At 38.5% G+C, this 15,652-nt stretch overlaps 1 protein-coding gene across 1 annotated transcript in view; it reads left to right on the forward strand.

Moving 5' to 3' along the window:
• LOC124550647 (thyroid adenoma-associated protein homolog) overlaps positions 1-15,652 on the forward strand; it is a 239,662-nt gene that overhangs the window by 212,782 nt on the left and 11,228 nt on the right. Inside the window, exons 24-26 of the mRNA XM_047125370.1 lie at positions 652-833; positions 10,685-10,969; positions 12,164-12,314. Of these exons, the coding sequence (XP_046981326.1) occupies positions 652-833; positions 10,685-10,969; positions 12,164-12,314 (618 nt within the window). The remainder of the gene's footprint in view (positions 1-651; positions 834-10,684; positions 10,970-12,163; positions 12,315-15,652) is intronic.

A 15,652-nucleotide genomic window follows, 5' to 3' on the forward strand; every position in this document is an offset into this window, starting at 1 on the left:
TAGGTGGCGATGTTAGATTTTAGAGTGCAAAATTATCATATGCTCTTGCAGGCTTACAAAATTAAAGAGCCTATACAAATATTGACTGACTGTGAGATTACATTCTGTATTGTGTATGATCTTTGGTATTTATTGTGTTTAAAAGTTAAAGAAGAATTTTCTTCTATGGCAAATAACTGCATTAAATTTCCTTCAGATATGAAACTGAATGAAAACAACCTTTTCACATTCATTTCCAAATTGTAATTACCTAAGATTTATTAAATCTCTTTTATACGTAAGTATTTACTTCGTGTAGCTCAAGTGGCGAAGACAGCAATGTGACTGAAAATTCCATCTCAGTACAAATCACAGTAACACAATTTTAATCATGACCTCCTACGATTGGAACCGGTCATGATTAAAAACATATTACTATCATTTATTCAAAAATAAATAAATGTAATAGTCCAGAATTGGTTTTTCTTTAGCATAGTAGGGGAATTATGTATGACCCCAGAAGTTGAACTACAGGATGTGACACTCCACCGTGTGATTGAGCCAGCAAGTTCCGATAGGGCGTCACCCAGAATGACACCGACTTAGCACACCGTGGAGTGTATAGTACGCTGAGAATGTTTGTAAAATATTTTTCCTTCTCCCCCTCTGCAGTGCTGGACAGCAGTGACATCCAGATGACTCTTCTCCGGCTGCTCAACCACCCCTCGTACGATGTGATCGAAGTCACTCTGAATTTCCTGCTACGGAATGTATTCGAAGACTACCTTTACGAAGTGGAAAATGAGGAAGAACTGGAGTTTGAAATTGTCCCTGTGAAGCTGTCAGCCCACGAGGTACGTGTCAGTACAGTAATGGCACAGATGTTATCTCGAGAACGTAGACATCGGACCACGTGCCACCTAATGTACATTGCTGTTAATAACATCTGCTGTGGTGAGGACAGAGGAAAAGGATGTTAGTTGCCCAGACGGTGATGTTTATTAACATTTTGTGCCGTATAAATTGTTTGAAAATCAGTTGAACGAAATGAACAGTGTCTTTGAGATGAACATAAACAAAAGTTAAACAGTGTGTTGACAGACTAATCGAGCAGTGCTGAAAAAATTAGATTTGTAAGAGACAAGTCTTCCCAAAAGAGAGAAATATGTCGACGTCAAACATAAATTTAAGTAGTAGTTAGACTTTGCTGAAAGTTTTTGTCTGTGTGCAGTTTTACGCAGAAGTGAAATGTGGACAATGAACAGTTCAGACAGTAAGAGAACAGAAGCTTTTGAAATGTGGTGCTCGAGAAGAACTCTGAAGATTAAATATATAGGTCAGGTAACTAATGATGAGGCACTGAATCAAAAGAGGAATAAAAGAGTGTTCTGGCACAACTTGGCAGAAGTAGGTTGACGAAACGTTTTGAGTCATCGAGGAATCGTGAATGTGGTAATCGAGGGAAGGGTAGGGGATAAAAATTTTAGATGGAGACCAGGATTCAAATGCAGTAAGCAGATTCAAATGGGTGGTTGTAATAGTCACCAGAGATGAAGAGACTTGCCCAGGATAGACTAGCATGGAGAGTTAGGTATAAACTTGTCAGTGGATGCATACAGCACTTGGGTGGAAATACACCTGAACATGGCTGGAGAGGCACTAACAGTGGACACTTCTCTCTGGTCAATGAAACGGAAGGCAACAGTTAACTGAAGAACTATTAAATTGCAGATATGAGATTAAAAATATGAGGGCAGACTGAAAAGCAATGCCTCCTTTTTTCTAATTGAAAAAGAAATATTAACATTCTATTTCCTTATTCCTCATAACTACATATTTGTTTGTCAACATAGTCACCTAGCAGCAAACACAGCTCTCCCAACAAGAGACCAGTTCGTTGTACCATCACTGTAGAATGTTTAACTTTCTTGACAGAACCACAACCGCATCTCTCCTTTTACTGCTTCATCACTATCAGGTTGAAATCTTAGCTTTTTTTAATTATTGGATAGGCCCAAGTCGGGATGGTAAGGAGGATGATCGATGGCAGTGAACCCAAGGCATCGGATTGTTGCAGATGTCACAGCATTCGTGTGTGGTCTGGCATTAACGTGCTGAAGGAGAGGATAGTCCATGTGTGGATGAAGTTTTCTGTGGTTAGAAACTCAATTATAACAAGCTGTTTCTCAAACACTGACATAGTTACATTACACACAGTCATGTTATGTGCTAGAATTTGGAGCCCTCTGGAGGCAGATGGTTGCAACTTCCATCAGTGAAGCTGGAAGGTCGACCGAGTAATATGCGTGACGTGTGATATCTCAACTGATATTGAAAACAGAATAAGAAATTCAGAGGCATTACTTATCAGCACACTGTTGTATTCACCCCAGTAAACTGAATATAAGATTTACCATCTGAAAGTGCAAACTAGTGAATGTTTAGCTTATCTGCACCAGTGGTTTTGTTAGTTCTTACTTTGAGTGGAGTGTATCTTACAATTGATTTAATATTGTGAATATTTTTAATTATGTGTTTAACAGTTGCAGACTTTATACTATTATGCAGTAAACAGTAGCCTTCTGTTCCACTTCTTCTGCCATGTTTCAAGTGCAGTACACAACCTTTGATAAGTTGCTACATAATGTATTCAAATGTATTTAGCTGTAAGCCATTTGGTCTGAGTCTGTAATTCAGTTTTTCTATACTTTACTGCCCTTCTTTTTTCTTCCTTTTCAAACAGTTTAACTGGTAATGATACTACTCGTGTGACATGTCTGGAAAGATATAATAAAAGAACAGAGGACACTGAGGGAGTAGATATGTAAATCACTTGAGTGGAACTGAAGGATGATTAGGAGGGAGGGGGGGAGGTTTTTAAAAGAGCATTCTTCGGTGTGAAATGACGTGAAGTATGACTTTAGAAATTTTAGAAATTGGGAAATTGACAAACGGAGGGTGTGGGACGGGACTCTGTGTGGGCTGAAACTGTGAGAGTAGAAATAGATGAATGCCCCCTTCAAGTTCTTGCAATATCTCACCTGAGTGGGTCAGAGAAAAAGATAAGGACCTTCAAGTATAACGTGAGGGATTTTTTTTTAGCTACAGTGGATAAATCAGAGGTGTGGCACAGTGGTCAGCCAGATGAACTGTTGGTTTGTAGGCTTAGTTTCAGTTCTCATTGCTGCCATTTTTTTTAATTCCTCGCAGTGTTAAACTATTATTTATAAAATTTAAATATATTTAAACAGCTCAATTTATAGATGTAAAATTAATGCATTTGATTTAGTTATGATTAATTAATTAACATTTTTAAACAGAAATTGTTTCAAATAACACGTCTGACGGCTTGTGATTTCTATTGTCCTTCAGTAGCAATGTTCTGTTGTTGTCACACCTGCACTGTATCTTTTTTATGTTCTCTGTCATGCTTTCAGAGCACGTGGCTCTGGCAGCTGTTTCAAACCCCTGTAGGCAGCTTTTGCCATGTCTGTTATCCAACATTTTTCCATCGATCTTTACAGTTGTGAACAGCGTCTCACCACCTGTCTGCTGTGATTTTCTATAAAACCTTATAATTTTATTGGAACATGGAAACCCAACAGGAATTTTCTACCAGTGGTGAAAATATCAGAACTACAACGTTTGATGAAGATTTTTGAAATGATTTCCCGTCCTTTCTATGTAAACACAGCCCACACCATAATGGAGCCACCACCTGCCTGTGCAGTGCGTTGTTGACAGCTTGGGTCCGTGGCTTTTTGGGGTGTGCGCCACACCCGAACCCTAGTGTCAGCTCTTACCAACTGAAACTGGGACTCATTAGACCAGGTCACGGTTTTCAAGTCATCTAGGGTTGAACCAAAAGGGTCACAAGCCCAGGAGAGGCACTGGAGGCAATGTGCTGTTAGCAGAGACACTCACATCAGTTGTCTGGTGCCATAGCCCATTAACATCAATTTTTGCCACACTGTACTAACGGATACATACATCATACATCCCACATTGATTTCTGTTGTTATTTCACGCAGTGTTGCTTGTCTGTTAGCACTGACAACTCTATGCAAATGCTGCCACTCTCAGCCATTAAGTGAAGGCTGTTGGCCACTGAATTATCCGTGGTGAGAGACAATGTCTGAAACTTGGCATTCTCGGCATACTCTTGACACTGTGAATCTCGGAATACAGAATTCCATAACAATTTCCAAAATGGAATGTCACATATGTGTAGCTCTAAATACCATTCCATGTTCAAAGTCTCTTAATTCCTGTTGTGTGGCCATAGTCATGTTGAAAACATATTCACATGATTCATTTGAGTACAAATGACAGCTTCACCAATGCACTACCGTTTAATGCCTTGTGTACGTGATACTGCCACCATCTGTATACCTGCATATCACTACCCCATGACTTTTGTCACCTCATTGTATGTGATATAATTACAGTTTAGTAAATCTTTGGTTTTTTCCATTTACTTGTACTGCAAAACCTTGCTTCTTGCCAAATATCATGATTATAATTCATTGGAAAGTAACCTATAGGTTTTTATGAGTGAGTTTGCAAGTTATCAGAATATGTGACATAAATAGCGATATCTTTCAATTGCATTGACTTACAACCTTAAATGTTATACTCTGCCAAAGCATTGTAGACCTCAGTGACACAAATTTCAACTTGAACATGCACCCATTCCTGAAGAAAAAGGTGTCTTAACAGCTGAACAGACAGAGAGACAGACAGAATATTCTTTTTCATGTGATATAATTACAAATTAAGGGTTTTCATATTTTTCCATTAGTTGTATTGCTTGCTTCTTGCCAAATTTCACAGTTTCCGTGATGCACCAACCTCGATTTAGCTTTTTCAGATTTAAGCCTCGTGGACACGACATAAAATGAAAATTATGGTGCAGCAATGTATTTGTAAGTCGAAGAGATAGTGCATCAAACATAAATACAGAAAGCTCACTTGACTTTCAAAAGACTATGTCCAACAGCGAAATAACATTGTGCAATATCATGTATGAGCTTCTGGTCCTTAAATGACCGAGCTTTGAGTCAATAGTTTTTCTTTTAAAAATCATTGTTTATTTATCCTTGTGCATTAATTCATACTTGCTTCCACAAAATCCAAAATATTACATTGACACATAAGAACTGTTGTTTGTGTTATTTACAAAGAGCTTCTCAGGGTATTATCTCAGACCAACTTAGGAACAGTATATACAAATCTGAAAACAATCTGGGCTTGATGGGACAATACTGCCTCAATTGGCATCACATAAAACATAATATAAGACAAGCAGTTTGTTTCAGAACATTAGATACGTCAAAATAATATTAAGATAACTCCCATTTTTGTACATTATATATAAGATTAAGCTCATAGGGTGCCTTTTGAAAGTATGTAATGGTGTGAAGATTTTTGGTAATAATATCCAATAACAGAGGTTACACATGTTGCGCATATAAAAACTGGAAACTTCCCATTGTGTTGCAGTATCGATTACAAATCGATAGTAAAGTAAATAAAAGTGTAAATAGAAATGTATGTTTTGTCTGCATTTGAAATTGAATAGTAAAAATAATAAGAATAACATAAATTTCTTTTAACAGCATTTGCTGTTAATTACTTGCCAGCTAATTTACATAGTGTGACATTGAAGTATGAGAGTAAATCAATATAGTATAGTTGGTTAACTGAGCAAAAGTTCCAATGGGTCTGGATTCATTATACAGTGCAACGGGAAGTGCCCTATAGGTTTTGACGGGTGACTTTGTAAGTATCAAAATATGTGACATAAATAGCTGTACCTTTTACTTGCATTGACTTCAGATTTTTCACATCCCTAAAGGCCCATAGACCTTGATTGTGTCATAAATTTAAACTTGATTTGTCTGGCCCATACCTGAGAAAAAGGCATTGTAACAGATGGGTAACAAACTGATTTTATAAGGGTTCTGTTTTTACCTGCTGAACCCTATAAAATGTGATCACTGACAATCTTTCTGCATCCATATGTCCTGTAGCAATAAGTATGGCTCCAGGATCTGCAGATCAGTTTATTGAAATTATGAAAGATAATATCATAGTAAATGATGATGATTTGATGTTATACACTGAATATGATGATGAAAATCTTTATGAAGAGGTGTGTGGATTTTCTCATTCTCTCTCTCTGACCCTCTCTCTTTGTGAGGGACATTAAGGATGTACCAACCTCTCTCTTTGCTCATACACTTTTACTATATGCAGTCCTATTTTATTTGTAACAGATACATACATGAACGACTATTAATTACAATCCTAACAAATAGTTCTCTTGTACTTTGGTGTCCTTGGCAGATAAAAGAAAGTCATCAATTTTGCTGGTGCTCCTGCAAAACGGAAATTCCATCATTAAAATCATGATTCCCAATCACAAAATAGGAAAAAAAGTCTTCAGATTTAAGGGAAAGGAACAGAACAAGCCGGCACTAGAAATGACAAAATTGCATTCGTCAACACCAAAACATGGGCAATGTTTCAGGGTACATAAGGCTGTTAGGAATAGGTGACAATGAGAACATTATAAGAATAGGTAACAGCAGCGCATTTCCAGATTTGTCAGATAAATTTCAATTTCTTGGTAGTGGTACCTGGGTAAAAATCTTGAAATGTAAACATTCAGTAAGACAGCAGAAGTTTGTCAAATTCATTGGCAAAAATGATTTTGCCTCTTTGGAAGAAACGATGGAAGCAGCAGAGGAGTTTTGTAAACAGACAAGACATATGATGTCACACTTCAGCCTCACGAATCAATGTATAACAAGACACTGGAGTACAAGGATGCTAAAATCAGTTTGGTGAAAAAACTCAATCTTTCCAAAACCACCAACTTTTACATAGCGTGGTAATTTCACTGCTTCAGGGAAATTGTTAACCTCTGTATTTTTATGTATGCAATAGTTGGCAATAAATTTGATCCTCAAATTATGGTACTTTCAAGAAATTAGAAAAATAATTTAAGAGTGCTGTCATTATTTGCTGCAAGTCAGGAAAGCTAACAAAAGAGCTGTATTCAGATTTCTTGGAAATGATATTAAAACCATACATTGCTGCAAAAAAATTCCTTGTGATGGTGGATTTGTGGGGCGGCCAAGCATATGATGCACGATGGCACATTAATCAATGCTGAAAGTGAGGTAATGTGTACTATGGAGATCATTCTGCCCAAATGTACTCCTCTTCCCAGCCCTGTGATGTATGTCTCTACCACCAAGTCAATAATATAATTAAAAGGCTACAAAGTGCTACTGAATTGCTGCAACAACAACAATGAGAATTATTGCCAAGAGAAGACACAGTTAAAACACATTTGGTGGTGCAGAATCAGTTTGTTTTCAGCTCAGTGATTTTGTGTGCTTGGCTTGCATCAAAACTGACAGACGAAAGTCATTCATTTAAAAATTTGAGTGAGATGTGTTTTCCAATGAAGTATATTTCGGTAAAATGTTCTTGCTTTCATAAAATGTGCATTGTGTGAACAATATTTATGTTTTAAATGTTTCATTGATAATTATAAAAATGTGATGTAACTTCTAATAATAAATAAAAGCAGATAATTAATGGCTAGAATTTTGGAAGTTTTACTTTCATTGAACCCAATTATGTATTTTAACTGTTCAAATGCATTAATTAATCATGACTATACTGATGTGTTAATTTTATGTATATTAATTGAACAGTTTAAATATATTTAAAATTTTATAATTAATAGTTTAACATTGCAAGGAGTAAATAAAATTTAAAAAAAAAACACAGCAGCAGTGAGAATTGAGCCCGAGTTAGGTGCATTGCATCGGTGTACTTGGCCATTGCGCCCTGCACCTGACTTGACCATTGTTGCTAAAAAAATTCCTCACACTCTACTCAAAAATCTTTATAATTTCATAAAGCACACTCAGGTGAGATATTCTAGGAAGTTAAGGTGGGCTTCTACTAACACAGTTAAAACCAAATCAGCGAGACCCCTCCAGCACCCTTCCCTTGTCAGTGAATCCATTAACAGCTGGTGGAGGATATACAATAAACATCTTATTTTACTATGACCTCAAAATCTCTTGTATTCTGGTTTGGCGAAATAAACAAAACTGTTTAATTTATGTACAGCATAAATATGAACATGGTAGATCTTGCCTGTTGTTGACTGTACATTTCCATTCATTTATTAACAGTGTGTTCCATAGATGTCATCAGTGAGATAGGAAGGATGATTCAAGGTACACACTAACAAAAAGACAAGGAAATCATAGGAATTCAACCCCTCAATATGGGAACCCAAGTACATACTCAAGGGCTGTGAGCATCTGCACTGGTTACTTATGTGATCACTTACTCACTTAATTTTACCATACATCACATTTGCAATAAACATTATGCTGTGGAATGTGTCAAAGCAACAATATGTACTAGCAGCTGACCCTGGCTTCACATGGGCAACACTACCTACCTATGAGGTGTGACCAAAAAATATGTTGAACGATTTTATTAGCAACAAAGTAATAAGCTGACATGGCACTTGATTTAATCTCCTTCAAATTACTGTTCTGGCTAGCAATGCACCTATCCCATTGTTGAGTCCATGACTGGAAGCATTTGTGGAAGGCTTCTTTTGGAAGGGCGTTCAGCTACTCCGTTGTGATCCTCTCAATGATAGGAATGGTGTCAAGCAATATTTTAATTTTTGAGAAGAGCCAGAAGTCGCAGGGTGGTAAATCTGGTGAGTAAGGCAGATGTGGACAGGCAGGAACACTTTTTCTAGCCAAAAACTTGCGATTCAAAAGCGAGGTGTGGCACGGCACATTGTCGTGATGAAGAAGGAAGCCGTTCGCCCATTTTTCTGGTCTCTTTCCTCATACATCGTTTTGCAGACATTGCAGTGCACCCTTGTAAAAATTGACATTTACATTTGTTCCCTTTGGAACAAAATCTGATTGCTCTATTCCCTCACTATTGGAAAAAAAATGAGCATGACTTTGATACTCGATTTTGACTGACTTGTCTTTATAGGGCAAGGAGATTCACTGGTTTTCATTGAGAATCTGAACTTTCCTCTCAGGGTCACACTCATGAGACCCAAGTTTCATCTCTAGTTACAATTTTGGGCATCAAATCCAGCCCAAATGATTGCACTCCTTCAACTCCTTGCGAATTGACATACGATTTTTCTTCTGCTCGTCCCTCAAAAGTCTGGGAATTAATTTTGTACTGCCTCTTCTCATTTGAAAATTATCAGTTAAAATGCTTTTCACAGGCGCATTTGAGTTGCTAACTTCTTCATTAAGCTCTTGAATAGTTATTCACTGTTTAAAAAAACAATTTTTGCCACATTTCCTTATGTTTTTGAAGTTAATTGACGTCCCAAACATCGTTCATCTTCTACTAACTCATTTCTGCTTTTAAATCACGGGTACCAATTGTAAACATTCTTCAAAGTTACAGAAGTACATCATATGGTTGTAGCATCAGCAGTTGCTGCTAAAAAGTTCATTCACCATAATTTTTGATGACACCTTGTACGTCCAGATGACTTGTCTGGCATAGCAGTTATAAATTACTTAGACAAACCTTCCCTGTGATTCAGTCTAAATGTAAACGGAAACCATAGCAAAATCCCTAAAGCAGTTCCTGAGGTTAGCCTTCACATACAGACAAAAAACACAGTGGGAGACTTTGCTACTTACAGGTTTTTTTCTGCAAAAATGACTAATTATTCCTATTCCAGAACTGCTCTTTGGTATAGAAGGAGCTGTTAAGGAGAAACATCTTTAATTTACATTTGAAACCACTTCTGCTCTGTGTGACACGTTTTATTTCCATTTGAATATCTCTGTTGCTCTCAAACTCAAGTAGATTGTTGATAATGATATTCATAAATGAATTAATGTACTGTAAGACTGTGATTAAAATTTGTAGCTATTTGTAGAGAGTCTTGCAAGATATAAATATGTGAACACACATAATACTTACTGATTTTTATATCTCCAAGAATGGCATTTATTCTTATTGCAAAAGTAGACAAACTTAAATGTTTTAGCAGGTCAAATGTACAGTTTTTCCACGTCCAGTTTCCATCAAAATGCACACCTAAAAGTTAGAATTTCCTACATTGTTTAATACTTCTTGCTGGTATACTAGAGTAATATAAGTTGGAATATTTCTGATGATACAAAACTGAATGAACTGTGTTTCTTCCAAGTTTGAAACTAGCCCATTTGTGAAAACCAGTCAGTAACTTTCACAAAATCACTATGTTCTATTTTCTCTGCCAATGCCTCTTCAGACTACATACTCAGCAGTTGCAGTCTGGCAAGCAGAACTTTTTTGCACTGCCAGCTGTTGACGACAGATGACACCAACTCATCAGCTAAATATAGGGACATCTGGGCTGACACAGTATCAATGCAAGATATGTGATGATTATCATCACACATTGTTACATTGATAGTTAGACGGTCAAACATATCCTGTGTGTTTTCTATACATTACTATACGGGGTACCTGACACCTATTGGTTGATCAAAACTGGTAGTGTATAAAGCCTTATTTCATTGGCAGTTCTTAAATAGGGGCTCTTCAAATATTTAACACCTTTAAGCCATCCCCATGTAAAATATATTACTCCCAAATGTCTGAGAGTGAACCTCAGTATTGCACACAGGTCCGTGGCTGGCCAGCAGTTGCCACCCGCATCTCGGAGCTTGCGGGTATCCCGGCAGGCCGCGGGAGGGCGACGCGGCGGAGGGCGCGGGAGTCGCCAGATGAGACGCGTGCTGCAGCACTGCTGGTGCTACGGCACCTCCCACCTGCCCCCACTAGTCGTCACGCCCTCGCTGCTACCATCACGCTGCTCGATGTCGCGCGCGTGGACCATTTTGCCACGGGACGGGCCGCGCTTGCGGCTGCCATGGCAACTTATGCGGGGTTGGTGGCTGCTGCAGTGCAGGTGAGAGTGCTGTAAAAATTATCTTGACCGACCTCAAATACATTTTCAGTGTTCTGCATCCTAATGAGTAATCCATTATATTTTAAATATGTAGCATGTAAATTCCATCTCTTCCAACAATATTTGGCCGATGTACTTTCTGGGAATCTGTGGAGTGAACCTAGAGATGCAGAGTCCACCTCCTCTTGGTTCATTCTGTTGATGACTGGAAGATAGTGGCCGAAATTTCAGGCATCATCGTGTTGTACAACTCCCTGCCACTCTCCCACTGGCAGGGTCTGTGTGCAACACAATCCCCCCCACTTTCCCCATTATTCTCACTGGCTCTTTGGCCCAACCTTCTTCTCCCTTCCAGATGCTTGCCCCTCAGCCTTCCCACCTGTCTCCTGTCCTTATCTCCTTCATTTTCTTCAAGCGGTTTTTAATTTTATTTCCGCAATCTCCTCTTGTAGGGATTCCTCATGTCTTATCGTCCTTATACTTTCATTTCTCATCTTACAAAATTTTCTTACACCAGTCTTCTTTTAAAACATTTCACCTCACTTGCTCAGCCCTTACCTTTTTTCCCTGTCTTTTGTGCCCTAGGTTTAAGCAGTGTATGACAGAATGGTATAGAGTACACTTACTAGATCACCTTCATACTTTCTCCTTCATCATTCCTCTCACACTTATTATAACGATATCAATATACCTTTCTTGTTCACTTATCTCTTTGTCATTTCTTCCATTTTCCTGTGTTATAGTCTCCAGGGAATTGTATTCAGGTGCTCCCCAACCAGTGTCATGTTTACTGTAAGTGTATTGTGTTCAGATATTGTGACCACCAGCTCATACTCCTTTGTACTGAATCTTAGGCCATATTATTGCACAACTTATTCCAATACCTCTATTTCCTTCTGGACTTCCTCCTCATTATTCCTCCACATTATCAAGTCATCAGCAAACATTTCTAATCTGCATTCTATCTCTCTTATCACTTGTGTCATTGTATCATCTATCACTATTGTGAAAAATAATGTAGTTAGTGTGGTGTCATCCAAAGAGCGAGGGGCCAAAGCAAGGTCAGTACGTCGCAAAGCAGCCACAAGAAACGATAGTCGCTGCAAGGTGCACCGACGAATGGGCGACACAAGTGTTGACTTTTGCTACCTCAGTGTACATTCCAATATTATTAAATTGTGTGTTCCCTTACAGGTGCCATCAAATGTAACAAGAGGATTATGCTCGTTGCTGATGAAGTACTCCATTGGTAGTCAGCGACTAGAGAACAGGAGGACTGCTGCGTACCTGCTGTACAAATACCGTGGTCTGCTCATCTTCCCAGAACAGAATCGTAGGCTTCCGTGTAAGTCCAGTTTGAGTAATATGGTAGCTACAATAACTTCTGTCATGTCATCCTTTCTTGACCCTCATGCCTTTTGTACTTAAGCCTCATGCTCGACACATGGTCATAAAGTTTGTTTTGTCACAGCAACACTGTAGGGCAATCCGGTTTCCCGTTAGTGTTTACCACTAGAATTTTGCTGCACTGTTTATCCACAAAACATTCTAAGTTAAAAAATTTGGGACTGTGGATGCTCTCAAGAAGATGGTACTTTGAGTAGTGTCTTGTTTTCTGTTTATACAGTACACAAACTGCAGTAAAGCTCACAATGAGCAGGTTGCTGTGTTTAGGAAAATGTCCTCATAGTATGACCCTGTTGTTATTAGTGTGGGTGTGTCTAGTTGATATATTAATTAATTAATTCATCCATCATGTTCCGTAGATCTCATCAAGAACAATAACCCTCGGGGATGGGGAATGAATCGAGGTGCACATTGACTAAAGAATTTGGGGGAGGAGGAGTTAGACAGAGGGAGGAAAGAGAAGATAGACAGGGAGAGGGGGGAGATTGACTGAGAGTGGGGGAGGAGGGAGATAGAAGGGGCAGGTGGAGATGGAGGGGAGAGGAGGAGGAGGAGGAGGAGGAGGAGGAGGATAGAGGAGGAAGGCACAGATGGACACAGAGTGCGGAGGAACATTGACAGAGAGGAGGAGATAGCCAGAGCATGTGGGGCCGGGAATGGTTGGAGAAGATGGACAGAGAGGGTGGTTGGAGGAGATGAACAGAGTGAGGGGGAGGGTGGAGAAAGACTAATAGAACTGTGGTAAATATGTGGCTGGGTATTCATTTAGTTAACCGTAAACAATTGGTAAAAAAAAAAAAGTGCTCAATGCTGTTCACGCTCTTGTCATCAGAATTCAATCAAATAAATCAGTAGGAAATGTATTTCTTTGAAGAAAGCTTTGCTTCCACAGTTTTACTATGCAGCTGATGTTTATCTGCTATTAGTAGCATAATGTTTACTTGATTACAGTGAAAATTCATTTATACATCTGACAAAGCACTTAAGCTTAATAATGTGCCATAGTCTACTTCAAAATGTTCTTTTAAATGTGCCTGTCTGTCACTCAGTGCATCTTCTGTGTGCTGAGCAGCAAACTGTTCTATTTATATTGCTGTACTCTGTTCATAGTGTAATATGGCTGTAACATTTAGCGAAACACTCTTGTTGCATACAGGCACAATGTGGTAGGATCCTCAGCAGCTGTGTCATTATATGTACTCACAGCATGGTCTCTAACCACACAGTGGAGTACCGTCGATTCAATGTCACTGCATAATTGTACAGTAGACTGACAGGGATATGGTGACTGTGTCATTGCATTGTACACTGATCAGCCAGAACATTGTATGACCACCTACCTACCCAAGAACCAGTATCTCCACCTTTGGCACAAGTGACAACGGTGATGTGTCATGACATGGAAGCAATGATGAGACCTTGGTAGGTCACTGAGAGAGGTGGCACCACATCTGCACATACAAGTTACTTAATTCCTGGGAAGGTGCGATGAGCTCTGATGCCACATTGTCACATCTGAGATGTGTTCGATGGCTCAGATCTGACAAATTTGGTGGCCAGCACATCAACTGGAACTTGTCACTGTGTTCCTCTAACCACTTCATCATACTCCTGGCCTTTTGACATAGCACATTATCTTGCTGAAAAATGCCACTGCCTTAGGGAACCATGATCATCATGAAGGGTTATATGTGGTCTGCAACCAGTGTTCGATACTCCTCGGCCATCATGATGTCCTGCACAAGCTCCATGGGACGGGAGGAGATGGCCAGAGCATGTGGGACCAGTGATGGTTGGATATGGACAGGCAGTGCATAATGGAGCTGCCACCAACTTGGCTCTGCCGCTGCACTAAAGGCCAGTGCCTATGACCACGTGCCCATTTCAGTCGTAGTTGCCGATGTTGTGGTGTTAATATTTGCACATGTATGTGTCATTGGCTGTGGAGGCCCATCATTAGGAGTGTTTAGTGCACTTGTACTCTGCCAGCATTAAAGTCTGATGTTAGTTATGCCATAGTTCACCACCTATCCTGTTTTACCAGTCTGCCCAGCCTAGGACCTCCAACATCTGTAATGAGAGGTGGCTGCTTTAAAGTTACTAGCTAGTTGTTGAAAATAATATTGGGGTTTTTATTTATTTATTTATTTATTTATTTTACTCATCGTAATCTATCGCAGCCACAGTCCTGGATTCTTAGACAGCTACTGTAAAAGTTAACTAGAAAGTTAAATGAATATTTAATCAAGTATAATGTTTTAACAGAGTGTTTATTATGATCTGAAAGAAAATCAAAGCATCTTTACAAAATTCAAATAAGTAGTAACGTCCTTACAATAATGAAATCATTCTTACTCAACAAGCTACATGCTTACTTTCCAACTTCACACAAAGTACTGACTCCCCCATACCAACATGGCTCCATATATATATATATATATATATATATATATATATATATATATATATATATATATATATATATATATATATATATATATATATATATATATATATATATATATATATATATATATATATATATATATATATATAAAAAAAATCGTAATTCTAGGTATTGTTACAAGATGTGCTCTTCAGCGAAATTACAATTAAATGCTCAGATGGCTCTGAGAACTATGGGACTTAACTTCTGAGGTCATCAGTCCCCTAGAACTTAGAACTAAAACCTAACTAACCTAAGGACATCACACACATCCATGCCCGAGGCAGGATTCGAACCTGCGACCGTAGCGGTCGTGCAGTTCCAGACTGTAGCGCCTAGAACCGCTCAGCCCCTCTGGCCGGCTACAATTAAATCTTTCATCCTAAAACCAGTGACACATTTCAATAATTACCTTGACTCCTATATATTAAACATGAGTGAATTCTAGTGTGCACATTAATTTAAGCGTGTATAAACGCTTAAGTATCAAATGTTAACAATACACTTGTTATATTTAGTAATTACAGAAGATTCATACCATATAAAATGTTCCTACCAATTAATGGACTTCTACACATTAGTGTAATTAAGATTCCGTAATTATTTTCTTCATAACTTTTCCATAAGTACATATTTGCATACACCTCTATGTCAGAAACTACTGTTTATGGTTAAAATTTGTGTGTTTAAATAGGTTTCAATTAGACTGTTATGTCTCACTGCCCAACCACATGACATCTGAACATGTTTCACCTTGGTTTCGCCATGTTTTAAAGGCACTTGCCACAGCACTCCTCGAACACCCGACAAGTCATGCAGTTCGCGAAATG

Source organism: Schistocerca americana, chromosome 9, assembly GCF_021461395.2.
Source record: "Schistocerca americana isolate TAMUIC-IGC-003095 chromosome 9, iqSchAmer2.1, whole genome shotgun sequence".
Taxonomy (NCBI): Eukaryota; Metazoa; Arthropoda; class Insecta; order Orthoptera; family Acrididae; genus Schistocerca; species Schistocerca americana.